Source organism: Rhinatrema bivittatum, chromosome 6 (assembly GCF_901001135.1).
Source record: "Rhinatrema bivittatum chromosome 6, aRhiBiv1.1, whole genome shotgun sequence".
Classification (NCBI taxonomy): domain Eukaryota; kingdom Metazoa; phylum Chordata; class Amphibia; order Gymnophiona; family Rhinatrematidae; genus Rhinatrema; species Rhinatrema bivittatum.
The window spans coordinates 99,015,002-99,029,816 of record NC_042620.1 but is presented as its reverse complement, the minus strand read 5'-3'; the positions used below and the strand labels follow the sequence as shown (position 1 = coordinate 99,029,816).

At 39.8% G+C, this 14,815-nt stretch overlaps 1 protein-coding gene across 1 annotated transcript in view; it reads left to right on the top strand.

The window, feature by feature from the left end:
* The window catches only part of LOC115093623 (sodium channel protein type 2 subunit alpha-like), a 655,694-nt gene that overhangs the window by 511,885 nt on the left and 128,994 nt on the right, over positions 1-14,815 (top strand). The window contains exon 21 of the mRNA XM_029605639.1: positions 128-250. Within this exon, the coding sequence (XP_029461499.1) occupies positions 128-250 (123 nt within the window). The remainder of the gene's footprint in view (positions 1-127; positions 251-14,815) is intronic.

Sequence of the window (14,815 nt, the reverse complement as noted above, 5' to 3'; positions counted from 1 at the left end):
AATTCCAGGTGAAGAATGTCCAATCTTGATTCTTCTTGAAAATCCAATGGCACATAATGCATCAGAATGTATGTACTGAGGACTTTGAAAACCCAATGAAAATGATTACTTTTCTGTTTTTGTGTAGGTCTCTTTGGTTAGCTTAATAGCTAATGCCTTGGGCTACTCAGAACTAGGTGCCATTAAGTCCCTTAGGACACTAAGAGCATTGAGACCCCTAAGAGCCCTGTCACGATTTGAAGGGATGAGGGTAAGACAAAATTAAAGAGCCTGAAAATGCATGCATAGAAATAAATCTTGCATGTAAAACAGCATAAGGAATGATAAATCCATGCAGAAATGCTGCAATACCCTCTTAACTATTGTCTATCACTAACATATGAAGTAGGATGCTTCAGCACTTCGCCTAAAACCATATGCTATCACACATCAGCTTTGCTCATATAGACTATTATATTTCTTAGCAAGCAGAAAATGTTTAATGTCATCAGATGCATGAATGTATTGTCAATGTTAAACAACCTTAGCAGTAGTAAAATAAATATGAACCATTTCTATATAATTTACTTCTGATGTGTGTTACTAAAATACATGTATGATTCCTATATAGCTAAATGTAAATCTTGAAAAATCTGCTTTATGCAATTTCTAGTTACAATTTCAGATACTTGTATTTAATTCAAAATATTTTTTTGTGTTTGGAACTGTTTTATTTATCTGCTGACTGACATACAACTAATATGAATTACTACTATTTTAAGAAGTTTTTTGTTTTAGCAAATTAAATTAAGCTCAGATACTAATTACATTGTCTGAAACAATACCCATGAATGCTGACCCATTGACCCAGTAGTTAATGCCCTAAGAAGCAAAGTATGTGACAACATGTATTTGTGCTGCTGGTTTTTACAGAAGCTATCTTTAGCACCCATAGAGGGTATGGAAAAAGACACATAAAATGTTAAATATTAATTCCATAAATAGTTTGCAAATAGTCTGTAAAATTCACAAAAGTATTTGTTAGGGCCTTTAATTGGAGAATTTTTCAATAAAATCTGGGGGAAAAAAAGCTAAATTAGCCAGTTCCATTACATTTCATCCTTTTTTTAAATAATAAAATTAAATTTAAAAAATGTGAAGATGTGGAAGCTCAGCAAAACAGGTACATTTAGCTGTTTATCATCTATTTCATGCAAAGATTTCACTGGGTGCTATGATGAAAAAAATTGTAAAATATAAGGCAAGGTTTGTCATATTTGCATATGCTGCAAATATTTTAACTGCAAACTTGTCTTTTTGACAGCAAGAAGCTGTAACATTGTTTGAATTATATTGAGAAGGATATATGTACAGGGGAGAAGACTAAACTGTTGGTGATGAAGTGTGATTATTGCTGAATGAGCATGACTTGGGGAACAGGATAGCAAGATGGACTTTGAAAGTGGAGAATACTAGAAAAAAGGAAATGTTTTGAACATTTCATAATGCCTGATTTCCTTCTTGGGTACAGAAATTTGCATATGGCTATGATTATGTTTGTTATGTAAATTTCTTTGTAATAAGTACATCGTTAAACATTAGAGATTATTTTTCCCTACAGGAAGATAGGCAAGTTAGCTGGTGATCACAGACACCAACCAATGGCAGGGAAACTTTAAAATGCTTAAGGACATCACAATACATTCTAACCTGTCTGACATTTCAACTAAACTGGACTGTTTCCCTATTAGAAAGAAAAAGAAAAAGGGATTCTAAATGCGGGTCTGTTACAGGCAATAAAAAGTGTTAGCTGGCAGTGACTGGGCGCTCTACTTTTTATGGCAAAAATTTGAATGAAATTAATTAAACAGATCAAAAGTTATTAGGGAAGGACAGAAAGATACATAAACACAATGGGGCAGATATTAAAAGCTACACCCGATTTTATAACATGCGCACGCAGCCGCACACGTTATAAAATCCGGGGTTGGCGCGCGCAAGGGGGTGCACACTTGTGCACCTTACGTGCGCAGAGCCGTGTAGCCTTCCTCCGTTCCCTCCGAGGCCGCTCTGAAATTAGAGTGGCCTCGGAGGGAACTTTCCTTCCGCCCCCCTACCTTCCCCTCCCTTCCCATACCTAACCCGCCCCCCCAGCCCTACCTAAACCCCTCCTTACCTTTAACTTAGAAGTTGCGCCTGCCTCTGGGCAGGCTTAGGTTGCGCGTGCCAGCCAACAGCCGGCCTGCGATCAAATGGCCGCTGTGCCAGGAGGCTCCGGCCCCGCCCCGCTCCGAGACAGCCCAACCCACTCCCCGCCCTCTTTTTCAAGCCCCGGGACATTTGCGCGTCCCGGGCTTGTGCACGTCGCCAGGCTTATGCAAAATAGGCTTGGAGCGCGCAGAAGGGTTTTTAAAGGGTTACGCGCGTATATTTTACGTGTAACCCTTTTAAAATCCGCCCCAATGTTGTTATGGCAATTTCCTTTTAGGAAAGAGGGAAAAATGTATAAATAGCAGGAAGATAGCCAATGTTTTCTATTTTATCTTTTAAAAAAATGGGGTAAAAATTAGAGATGATTTTCTGGAAAAGGAGTGTTTTGTTTATAAGCCTTCCAAATCTTCTTTTGAAATATAACTCTTTGATTTATACTTAATACTCTTCAGAACAAACACCAACACCATCATTCAAAGGGGCTCATTTATTAATGGTATGAACTATTATTCTGCACTGCAAAATTTGCACCAGGTTTAGCAACTAATAAACTCCATTATTTTCAAAGGGGAAAATGCCAGAACAGAACTCAAACAAATCTTTAATAAATCAGTCCTAGAGTATCTAACTAGCATTCTGCCCATCTCTCTAGAAACCACGTTTGCATTCCAAAATAGTATGAAAAAAAGACAAGTTTATGCAGTCACTGGGTGTTCTTCTACACTAAAATATATTTCTTCCACTGCCAGAGGGCAGAGCTTAAAGAAACGTGGGTGTTGCTAATTAGTATGTAAAGAACAGCTCACTGAATAAGATAATGAACAGCAATAATCTCAAAAAACATTACCTCACTAAAGATGAGTTTAAGGACTTTGACTAATCAGTGGGGCTGAACATTCATTTGAAATAAATGGGTAATCCAAATCAAACCTTTGTGCCCACCTCAGTCTCTCCAAACCCCTCCCCCCTTACGCCAGCAATCACAGCTACCTCCCCTACTTGTAAATATTAACTGCAATGTCTGGTTCTACTTGTAAATATTAACTGCAGTGTTTGATCCTACCAATGTTTGATAACTAATCTCTGCCCCCCCCCCCCCCCCCCCCCAAGTTGCCTCGCCATGTCAATGTAATTTTCTCTATCGTTACAAGTTAGATGTAAACCGATATGATGTTACAATGAATACTGGTATAAAAAACAGTAAAATAAATAAATACATACATAAATAAATAAATAAAACAGGCCATTTTCATTTAGCTTAAAATGAAACAAATGGAGAGTGCCTCTGAAAATAATGACAATTTTAATTTCTATTCATTTTTTGATCACATTCAAGTCTATGGGACAAGCAAAACTGCAGGGGGGTTTTTTCCTACTCACAGTAAGCCAGAGAGATAGGTCTAGGAAGAGACAAAGAAAGAGCAGGACTAATCAAGGTCAAACATTTTTTCAACCAGCCTACCCAGATGGCACCTGCATGGATTGGAATTAATACATTTTTTTAAATTTGAAACTGATAGCAAAATGTAACTTTAAGCAGTTGCCATTTTGTTCCTTCATTTCTCTGCTGGATTTCAGACAAAGAGGTTGTGATTCTGAAAAAGAAAAAGTCTAAAAAAAGATTTGGAATGGAAAGAAAGAAGAAACTTAAAGCAAGGTGAGCTGGGTTCTTGCCTTGTCATAGTATTGCTATTTGAAAGGAGACACTGCAATTTAATTTGCCTGTTCACTGCTACAGAATTACTGTATCATTGACCAGGCAGGAATAAGAGTATGTGTCTCTCTTTCTGCAATTGGAGCATGGAGAAAATTCAGTTTTTATTTTAACAGCTGCAGTATCTCTGACCACTGACCAGATACCACACCAGCTTTTCTTTGTTCTCTCTGACTTTTTATGTATGGTAAAAGGAGTCACAAGACCTGTGCCATTTTCTAGTGGAAGTCTACATAGACATAGTCAGCAAGAAGATAGTACTATAGTATACTTCATTGTAACACTAAAAATTCCTAGCCACTACTAGTGAATGAGTGTTTCAATTCCATAAAGCCTCTGGGAGCAAAAAGTAGATATGGTGTTAGTGGCAACAAAGGCTTTTTCTCCAAAGGGATCTAGGGGGCACAAGCATCACTACTGATGAAAACAGTGAGAAGACCAGGAATTCCCTGCCCAAGAGAGATTTTATTAGAAGGGGAAAATGAGATGCAGGGATGATAAAAAGAAGCTCAAGCTGGTCCACTCCCATTCTCATCTGTGTTCCTATGGTGGAGGGTTAGAAGAAGGCAAAGTCAATGGAGGGTGCCATCTGCAGTAGAGGAGCAGGGATATTATCACGGAAATATAGTAAATGACATAAGAAAAAAAAATGGCCCAACCAGTCTTCCCAGCAAGACACTAGGAATGGATCACACAAAAGCAGCATAGCACTCCCCCAATTCCTCCTGAGCATTTTCTGCAGCATATACTTGGAGAAAGTACTCATTGAGATTAATCATTTCGGGGATTCATAGATTCAGAGGACATTGAGCTTCTAGTAGCTCAGGAAGGTTTAGGGGATTTAGTTTCTAGTGTGGTATGCTCTAGTGAGCAACCGCAGGAAGCAGAAAATGGTTTTTTTTTCTGGGGCATATAGCACTCCTCCTTCAAGAAGATCAAATACTGGGCAGTGTGAGAGGTACCCCTGGCATTTTTCTTCCCAAGCTTCCCTTTTTTCTAACAAAATTGGCTGTCTGCTGTGTGTTTATGAGTTTACACTACAATGTGTATTGTAATACTGAAAACCCTTAACTTGCTGCCATACCCCTCACTCAAAGTCTTGGGATGTTCATGCCACTGTTGGTACCACACTGCCCCACTTTTGTGCCTTTGCCACCCTGGATAGTATCCTTGGCCCCTCTTTAGATGCCATGGAGTGCTCATGCCACTGATGGTATTGTTTTGCCTGTCTCATGATGCCCTAGGGTGTTGACACCACTGGTTGTGCTGCTTTTCTGAACTGTGGATGCCTTGTGCTATTTATGCCACTTGTATTGGTACTCTTTATGCCTCTTTTAATGCCTTGGGGTCTTCATACTACTGTTAGTGTTGCCCTTCTTTTGGAGTCTTTGGTTTTTCTTGCCATTATTTATTTATTTATTTAATACTTTTATATACCGACCTTCATGAAAAGATTTCATATCAGATCGGTTTACATGTAAACAAGAGGTAGAACTTAAACATCTATTAACCAGAGGCGAAAGATACATATAACAAGGAATTAATAACTTGGGGGCTAGGTTAGCCAGAGGTAAAGGACAGAATAACTGAAACTAGATGAGGCAATGAGACCAAGAAACAGAGGCATAAATATGACATTTAACGTGGCAGGGACAATTAGTCCGGTAAGCGGAGTCCTGTCCGGTTGACAATTAATGGTTTTGAAAGTTAAGGGAAGGCCTGGAGGAAAAGCCAGGTCTTAAGTTTTTTTCGGAAGGTTCGAGGGCAGGGTTCTAGTCTGAGGTCTGTAGGCATATTGTTCCAAATGGCTGGACCCGCTGTAGAGAATGCTCGTTTTCTTTGGTGGTTGATAGGCGAGTGGATTTCATTGGGGGGACTTGCAGGGCACCTTTATACTCTTCTCTGATAGGTCTTGAGGATGAGTATAATTTGAGTGGAATCTGGAGGTCAAGTTGTTGCTGATCGTGAACAGTTTTGTGAATTGTGGTAAGAGCCTTGTGCAATATTCTGTATTTTATTGTTGTTCTTGTGCTCTTCTCACTGTACCTTTGGGCATTGAGCCTCTTTTTAGTCTGCTTTGCTCTGTTATGGTGCATTGGATTATTTAGGCCACTTTTGGTCATAGTTTGCCATACTCTTGGTGTCTTGGAGTACTTTTTCCTCTGCCGCTACTGTCTTCTTGCAAATCTATAACTTTAGAGTTAAAATAGGACTTATTGCTTCCCAAGTAGACTTTAACAGAATATACATGACTGATTGACATGAAACAAGTTTTTGGCCCCAAACCAAATGAAATAAATCACTAAGCTAAATGAACCTAAGGAATGAACCAAACTGAAAATATTTTCCATGTATATCCTCAATAATCTGCAAACTTTATTCTATTGTATTGATGATGCTTATCAATGTGATTATAATCTAAGCAACAAAAGTTTCAGGATAGTAGTATGGGATTGGAGTGAAATAGCAACCATAGGAATAACTCAGAACAGTAAAAAAGGCTTCAAGAAATAAATTGTTTGAAAAGATGTTCTTTTTCAAACATTTTCCTTGATGGAGGCCAATATTCAGTACATGTAGCCAGTTAACTAAGAAACCTAAATAGCCCCTTCTCCATTTCTCTCAGTAAAAATGTATTGCTGCCATCAGACCCGTTCACCCCCTCCCCCCCCCCCCCCCCCCCCCCCACACACACATACACAAACACTTCCCCACAGCTAAATAGAATCAGCGCTATAATACCCCATTCACTGTATCTTCCTCCCAATCTGCCCAAACTCTAAAAATCACTGTGGGGAGCGGAATCTGTACTTACCTACTTTTTGCGATCTCCTGTGCAGCCTCTGCCAAAAGCTGCACTGGACATATAAACAACACAGTTTATACTTTCAGTACTTGAAAGGTACTTACTTCCAGCACTTGATTTATAATATACATTCACCAATCTTATCACCACACTGTCTTCCTACCAGACTATAAGCCACTTCTCCCATTTCAGTCTATTTGTCAACAAGACAAGTGAAGATGCTGACACACTGAAATAATAATTCCAAAATAGTCATTCTGAAACAACAAATCTCATTACCATATCAACTCCAACCAACAGCAAACATTTTACACACACTCACTATTACCTTCATAAATGAACCAATCCCAAACAAACCTACAATTCCACCAAGTTCTAGCTGGTCCTCCACTCATTGTTTTCTACTTATCTACTAGTACTCAATAATATCAAAATAAAACAAGATGGCATAAATCCAAAACATATAAATGGAGATGAATGAATGGCTGCACAGATGGTAATAACAAAAGTTTTCAGCTTCTTGGATCATGGGATAATGTTTCAGGAACTGCTGAACAGAGGTGAGGTCTACCCATCAGGAAGGGCATGTGGCTTCTTCCAAAGCAGACTGGTGAACCTGCTGAGGTGAGCATTGGACTGGGGTCATCATGGATGGGTGAACAAAGCCCTATAGTAAGTGAAAATCCTCAGGTAGCTGAAACATTGGTTACTTGTATAGAGTTAGGATGGAAAGGCAGCATCTAGAGCCCATGGTGTGGGAGGTGAAGTCCTGGATTTAGAGGTGATAGTGTAGGGGGCTGATTTGGATGTACTGGCTGTCGCAGAGACTTTGTACATGGAGGACCATGACTAGGATGTACTTGTGCCAGGCTTCAGCCTGTTCGGGAAGATTTGGGTGGGAAGAGGTAGGGAAGGATTGGCACTATGTATAGAAAATTATATTATTGCAGTGGAATTATGGGGCTTGCAGGGTGGAGAGGAGGCACTGTAGGTTGGTCTGGATGGAGGAAATGGAACATCTATTTATATTGTGTGCTGTATATACCTCCATTTTAGAGAGAGAGAGTAGATGGAAATGTAGTGGAGGATGTTTCCAGGGTTGTGTGTGTGTATGTGGGGGGGAAGGGGTGTATTATTGCTGGGGAATTTCAATCTATCAGATGTTGATTGGAGCATCTCAGCTACAGTGCCTTCTAGAGGTGGGGAGGTCCTGGATTCTCTGTGGAGCAGGCTGTTCTGTCAACTGGTGGTAGGGTCTGTGTGGGAGAAGGCAATGAGGGACCCAGTACTTGCCAGTGGGGAGAGTGTTTATGGTATAGTGGTGGATAGTCATCTGGGCTGGATAGTGAGTTCAGAATTGGAGCATAGTTGGTGGAAATTCAATCAGGTGTGAGGGTCCTGGAATTCAGGAAAACTGGCTTTGTTGATGTGAACAGGTTCCTCGGGAATTGTTGGCTGGAAGGTGGAATCTATGTGAGGTGAAAGAGCAGTGAGCAAAACTGGAAGGAGATATTATAGCAGTGGCTGGTCCTTTTTTGTAGGAAGGTAGATGAAGGAAGTAGGAAGAAGAGACCACTATGGTTTTCTGGCGAAGTAGCTGAAAGGGTGGGGAAAAAGAGGTTGGTGTTCATGGACTGCAGGAGATCACAGAGACAGGAAGATGAGCAATAAAAACTGGGGAAGCTGAGGGAAGCTCAGATGCAAATGAAAGAAAGGGCAAAGGATGCAGTAGAACAGGTGGGTCAAGGCTTTTTTTTAATGTATTGGTGATGGGAGGAAGTGCAAGGGTGGTGTTATGAATGTCAGAGATGGGGGAAGTGGGTGTGTGGAGGCTAATGAGGAAGAAGCAAAATTGATTTGACTGGTGTTTCTGTTCAGTATTTTCTGTGGAGGGGGCAGAAGCAGGACCACATGGCATGAGCACTGATAGGGTTGGAGGTTTGTGAGAAGCTAGCTAAACTTGGAGTGGTTAGTGTGATAGGGCCAGATGGGGTACATCCAAGGGTTTTAAGGGAGCTCAGAGAGGTTCTGACAGCTCTGGTGGCTGATCTTTTTGTGCTTCTTTAGGGTTAGGGTTGGTTCCAAAAGACTAGGGACAAGCAGATGTGTTTCCTATCTACAGAGGTGAGGAAAGAAGGGCACTGGGAACTATGGGCTGGTTGGTCTAGCCTCTCTGGTGATCAAATTGATGGCATTGCTGCTGGAATGGAGAGTGCTGCAGTTTCTGAAATCCAGTGAATTGCAGGATCAGGGGCAGCATGGTTTTGCCAGAAGTGGGTCTTATTGGATGGATCTGAACAATTTCTTTAGTTGGGTTAAATGGAGAGTTGGATCAGAGGAGAGTGCTGGCTGTGGTGGGTTTGGATTTTTGTGGGGCCTTTGGCATGGTTTTGCATAAGTAACAGAGGAATGAGTTGAATGCCCTTAATATGAGCCTTAGAGTAGCTGACTGGGTTGGAAAATCTCTAATCTTGCAATGAAGAAAAATTTCATCCTGCTGTCTAAAGAACAGTTTTAATAGCCGATCTCTTTTTTTTTTTTTGGTCTTTTTTTTGCTGCTTTAAAGCAGATTACATTCAGGTACTGTGGGTATTTCCCTATTCCCAGAGGAGTTTAAAACCTAACAGGGTCATTCATCAAATCACGTTAGGGCCTTAATCCCCGCAACAATGCCATAATGCATGTGATAAATAACACATTGCGAGATGTGTATGCAAATTTTGAAAATTTAGTCAAAGGGGAGGAGTTTATGAAAATGAGGGGTGTTTAACTACACCTTTTTTCCTGGTGTTATGCTGTGCAATATGCCTGAACTGGGATATGTGATATTTATTGCAAATCCTGTTTTGGGCAGGAGAGGCAATGGGAAGAGTAGATGGGAGTAGAGAGAGAGAGAGAGAGCCTCTAGGGTAGTATGCATATTAGTCAACTATTTATACCCCTGTAGGAGGGTAACTCGAGGTGAGGTTTTAGTTGTGGTCTAGGGTTTTTTGGGGCAGTTTTACATGCACAGTCAGAGGTAGAACAGCACAGTACACATCAGTGAAGCTTTAATGTGATTTGGAGGGAGGAAAGGGACACAAAGATGAGATTTTTACAATATACTCTCACCCTAGCTTGATAGCAACTAGGGGGAGAGTACATCAAGCTAGGGCGAGAGTACATTGTACAAATCTCATCTTTGTGTCCCTTTCCTCACTCCAAATCACATCAAAGCTTCACTGATGTGTACTGTGCTGTTCATATCACTGACTTGTGCATGTAAAACTACCCCCAAAGCAAAGACCACCACTAAAATCTCACCTCGTTACTAGTTGACCCTCCTACAGTGGTATAAATAGTTAACTAATATGTGAGCATTATAAAGAAGTCTCTCTCTTTCTCTCTCTCTCTAACCATGGAAATGCCTGTCTGGGCACTTTGCAAAGTGAAACACTAAAATAGCATGCATTGCAGTAACTCAAACATTACCCTGGCAAAATGATGAATTTAGGCCTAAATTTGTACCTGAAGCAATAGACAGTAAAGTGACTGTCACAAGAAGCAGTAATATAATTTGAACACTGGTTTCCTTGATCTGTAGCCCACTGCTCTAACCAGTAGGCTAAATCCTGACTATTTTCCAGCATGATAGCACTGTGGGCTGAAATAAACACTTAGAACCTGCAGCTTGAGAGAAAAATCCTTTTATTCAGAACAGCAAATAGTAAAAGAATATGACATATCTTATGGAGAAAGAACACAGCTTATCATGCAATGGAAAAGGAACAGTTCTCTCAAAGATTGTTCACTGATATTTAAATCTAAATAGGTCGACACCTCTAACCTATACACCAACGACTAAGCTACTTAACAAAACATTTCTTTAACTGGTTACTATATGGATTCATTTCTCTTAGTGCCTATATGTAAATTCCTTATCTTTTAATATGCAAATGCTATCAACATGTAAGCTGAGACTATAGCTAAACTGGAATGTTAGCATTGGCCTTTGGCACATTTTCACATATTGCAGTAACTTTCCATGCTGCACTAGCCCATTTTCCAGCACATTCTTTTCATGTTGCTTTTGTCTTCCAGATACAAGGTATAATCCTAAGCAAAAATACAATATAATACTTATGAATAATAAAAAAAAACAACCTAAGAATGATGACATATTGTGGTATTCCTTTTTAAAGTAATTTCTCTGCCCCTTAACCACTCTAAAATATACCTTTCACAGGGGTATTGATCATAGAAGGGCTTCTATCCCCTTACAATACTCCCTTCCTTTTAGAAGAGTCTAATTTTTTATTCTTGGATGTTCATAAATAGTAAATTATTGAGATTGGCAATACTGATTATTCTAGTGCTTTAAGTACCTCAACTAAATACCTCTTAAACATGCCAACCAACAGATGGAGACAGAGATCAAGAAGCTTGCTGATGCCACCTCTTATACACTTCTATGCTGACATTAACTTGCTAGTATTATCTTTAAAAACACACAAAAATGGCCTATGTGGATTTGAAATAGCTGGGAAGCGCATGGGCATTCCAGCACTACTTTGTTATAGCTCCTTAGTAGGTATAAGGAGAGAGAGAGAAAAAAAAACTCTTTATAAAGCTTAGTCTGATACTCTAAATATGTGTAAGGGGGTACTTTGAATTGGGGTGAGTTTTTGAGAGGTAGTTTGGGGTTAGGGGAGGTGGTGTTGCAGACACATTCAGAGGTATCCATTGTAAAATTGACATCATTAAAGAATTTTAGACCTTATAAGTGATGAAAAGGAGTTGATTTGTTCAATGCAGCTAGCAGACACTGCAGTGTCCAAATCAACTCCTTTTGTTAGAAGTGAAAAGAAGGGCTTTAAATCAACTTTTCAAGACTGAATTTTTCTGTGCATTGGGATTGGAAAAGTGTTCTGAAAGTCCACAGATATCAGAGCAGTGTCTAAAAAGTTATGGATATAAGTGTAGAGAAACTTTATCTTAACTGTTTTTGATTCATGCTAATTGGTCTGAAAGAAGAATTCACCTTCAGATGGAAACTGACTGCTTTTCAGGAATATACATATATATAGAGAGAATGGTTTAACAGGAATTTTTTAATATTAGGTGACTTATCAAAATGTTATAAGTGTAAAAAGTAGCATACAAGTGCAGTTATCCTTTACTCAGATATTTCATATTTTATAAAAGTCCAAAATATGCACATATTTTCACTTTTGCATACACACGTAAAAAAGGGGCGGTCTAGAGGCTTTCCTGGACAGGTCCAGCTGTTATGTGCGTAAGTTGCTATTTTATAAGACTTCTTACTCACGTACATTTTCCAACTTACATGTTTTTACGCATGCTGTTTATCTGGAGGAAGTGATATTAAATAAATGTATTGTGTGGTACTGACTGGATGAGAGGTCTGGGTGAACTGAGGGAAGTTCAGGCTGAAGAACCAGGAGAGTCTCTACCTGGAGAAGGACTGGGCAAACTGGTGGACTAATTGGTTGAACTGGTAATTTCACTCACACATATATATTTTAAAATGCAACTATTTACGAATATAAATCCTGACTTATGCAAGTAAGTCCTACTTTATTTTTGCAAATAAAGTATAAAAGGCAAATTTTAAAATGAATGCCCATGTCCCCATACACATGCTCAGGGGTACGCAAGTAGAGATACGCTTGAATTTTAAATCATGCATGCACTTGCATGTGTATGATTTAAAATATGCCTATCGTGCATAAGTATGCTCCTAATTCTAAGAGGTTACTAGAGTAAACCTACTTTGAGCATCTGCCATAGAATTTTGCCGTTTTTAATGCACATATGTAAGTGGATTTTAAAATATGCTCACATGAGAGACATTGCCAATTTTTTAAATTAGTCCATCAGTTTGCCTAGTCAATATCAAGATCATCCGGATCTTTCTGGTTCTTCCTCCTGTACATACCCCAGTTGACCCGACCCCTCACCCAAAAACACAAGATCTGCAGACTTGCTCCTCATCAGGAGCAGCAGTAAAGTTACATGGTTAACAAGCCGCCGCTGCGGCCCCTGGTTTTAAAACATAGAATTATGTGCATAATAGCTGGCCCCGCCCCAGGATGCCCATGTCTCAACCTAATTCATCCCTGTTCATGTGTGTAACTTACGGCTTTTACAATGCATGAAATTCACACACAGCCACATAACCACATATATGGGCTTTTTAGCATGAGTAATGCTTTTAAAATTCAGTTCTATGCATGTATATTTTTAAAATAGGTGGGTAAAGCACATGCGTTCAGTGCATTGAAATACATGGTTTCATTGCGTTGCATGATTCCTCACATTGTCCTAAATATGCACATATGTGTAGTATAAACATGCATATATATTATAAAATGGTGTATGTGTTACATACATGTTATAAAATACTATGGTAAAACTATGCATGACCACAAACACAAGTATATATCACAGCACACAGTTGTTTGAAAGTTATCGGGTGAATTTTAAATGGGTCACGCATGTAAAAAACGGGGGATATGTGCGTGGACGGGCCTTGTGCACGCTGTTCACATTTTCAAAGGGGCCCACCACATGTGTAATTCCCGTTACATGCCGAAGTGCTGGGCCCAGAGAAAAGGGCGGGGATGGAGGCGTCCAGTACAGTGGCCATTTGCCGCTGTGCTGGGGAAGTGCACACCGGCAGAGGAGCAGCAATTTACAAAATTAAAAAAATAGGTAAGGTAGGTTACATTTAGGGGGTGGGGAGGAGAGGGGAAGGGGAAGGAAGGTTAGGCAGGGGGTTAGGGAAATTCCCTCTCAGTCTGCTCCTTAACTGGAGCGGACTGGGAGGAAACTGGGAGAGGCCTGATCTCGTTGCCATGCGTACCTTTATAAAATTAGGAACCCCTGCACGCGCTGCCCGCACATGCGCACGCAGATTTTATAACATGCGTGCGCCGGCGCCCCTTTTAAAATCTACCTCTATATTTTTTGATAGTTTCTTAAACATTTGATAATTTTTGTTTTTCCGTATAATAAATTAAAAATGTATAATTTAAACAATAAAAAGGAAAAAAATAGAATTAAAAATGTTTTATTCATTTATATATTTTTTTTAATTAAAGTAATAGGTAAAATATTTCTTCATCACTATCTTGCTCTCTACAATATAAAACTTTACTCACCTAGACAAGATTTTAGAGATTGCTGGCTGTTGTGGTACATGTGGATACTAATGACATAGGAAGTTGCAGGAAGGAGGTTCTGGAGGCTAAATTTAGGCTCTAGAACCGCAAAGGTTGCATTCTTGGAATTGCTCTCTGTTCTACGCACAGCACCCCAGAGGCAGGCCAAGCTCCAGAGTTTCAATGTGTGGCTAAAATGATAGTGAAAGGAAAAGGGTTTTAGCTTTGTTAGGAACTGGGAAACATTCTGGGGAAGGGAAGCCTATTCTGAGGGATGGGCTTCACTTTAACCAAAGTGGAACCAAACTGCTAGTGCTAACTTGGAGATAGAGCAGCTTTTAAACTAGAACATGAGGAAAGCTGACAGTCGCTCAGCAGTGAATGGTTTCAAAGGATACTGGCAAAGTAACAGGGTCAATTATCAAATCATTTTAGGACCCAGATTTATCATTTATTAGGCCTTCCCTCGTCACACACCAAACCTCTTCAGATGGTCCAAAACGCGACAGCCAGACTACTGACATTCACGAGAAGAAGAGACCACATATCTCCCATCCTTAAAGACCTACACTGGCTGCCAATTCACTATAGAATCATTTATAAGTCCATTACCATTATCTATAAAGCCATCCATCACCATCAACCTACAAATCCCATCCAGACCCATTAGAGAAGCTTACAGAGAATCACTACATGTACCCCATACCAAAACCTCTCAACATATTACATTTAGAGACCGGGCCTTTTCCATAGCAGGACCATCATTATGGAACTCCATTCCACCGGATCTTCGATAGGAACCATGTCTTCTAACATTCAGAAAAAGGCTCAAGACGTGGTTGTTTAATCAAGCCTTTCCAGACCCAAACTGAATCGCAACGACAACCATAGTCAGACATTCCTAGAACAATGTAAATAATTGCTCTTTCTGTTAAATTCCTT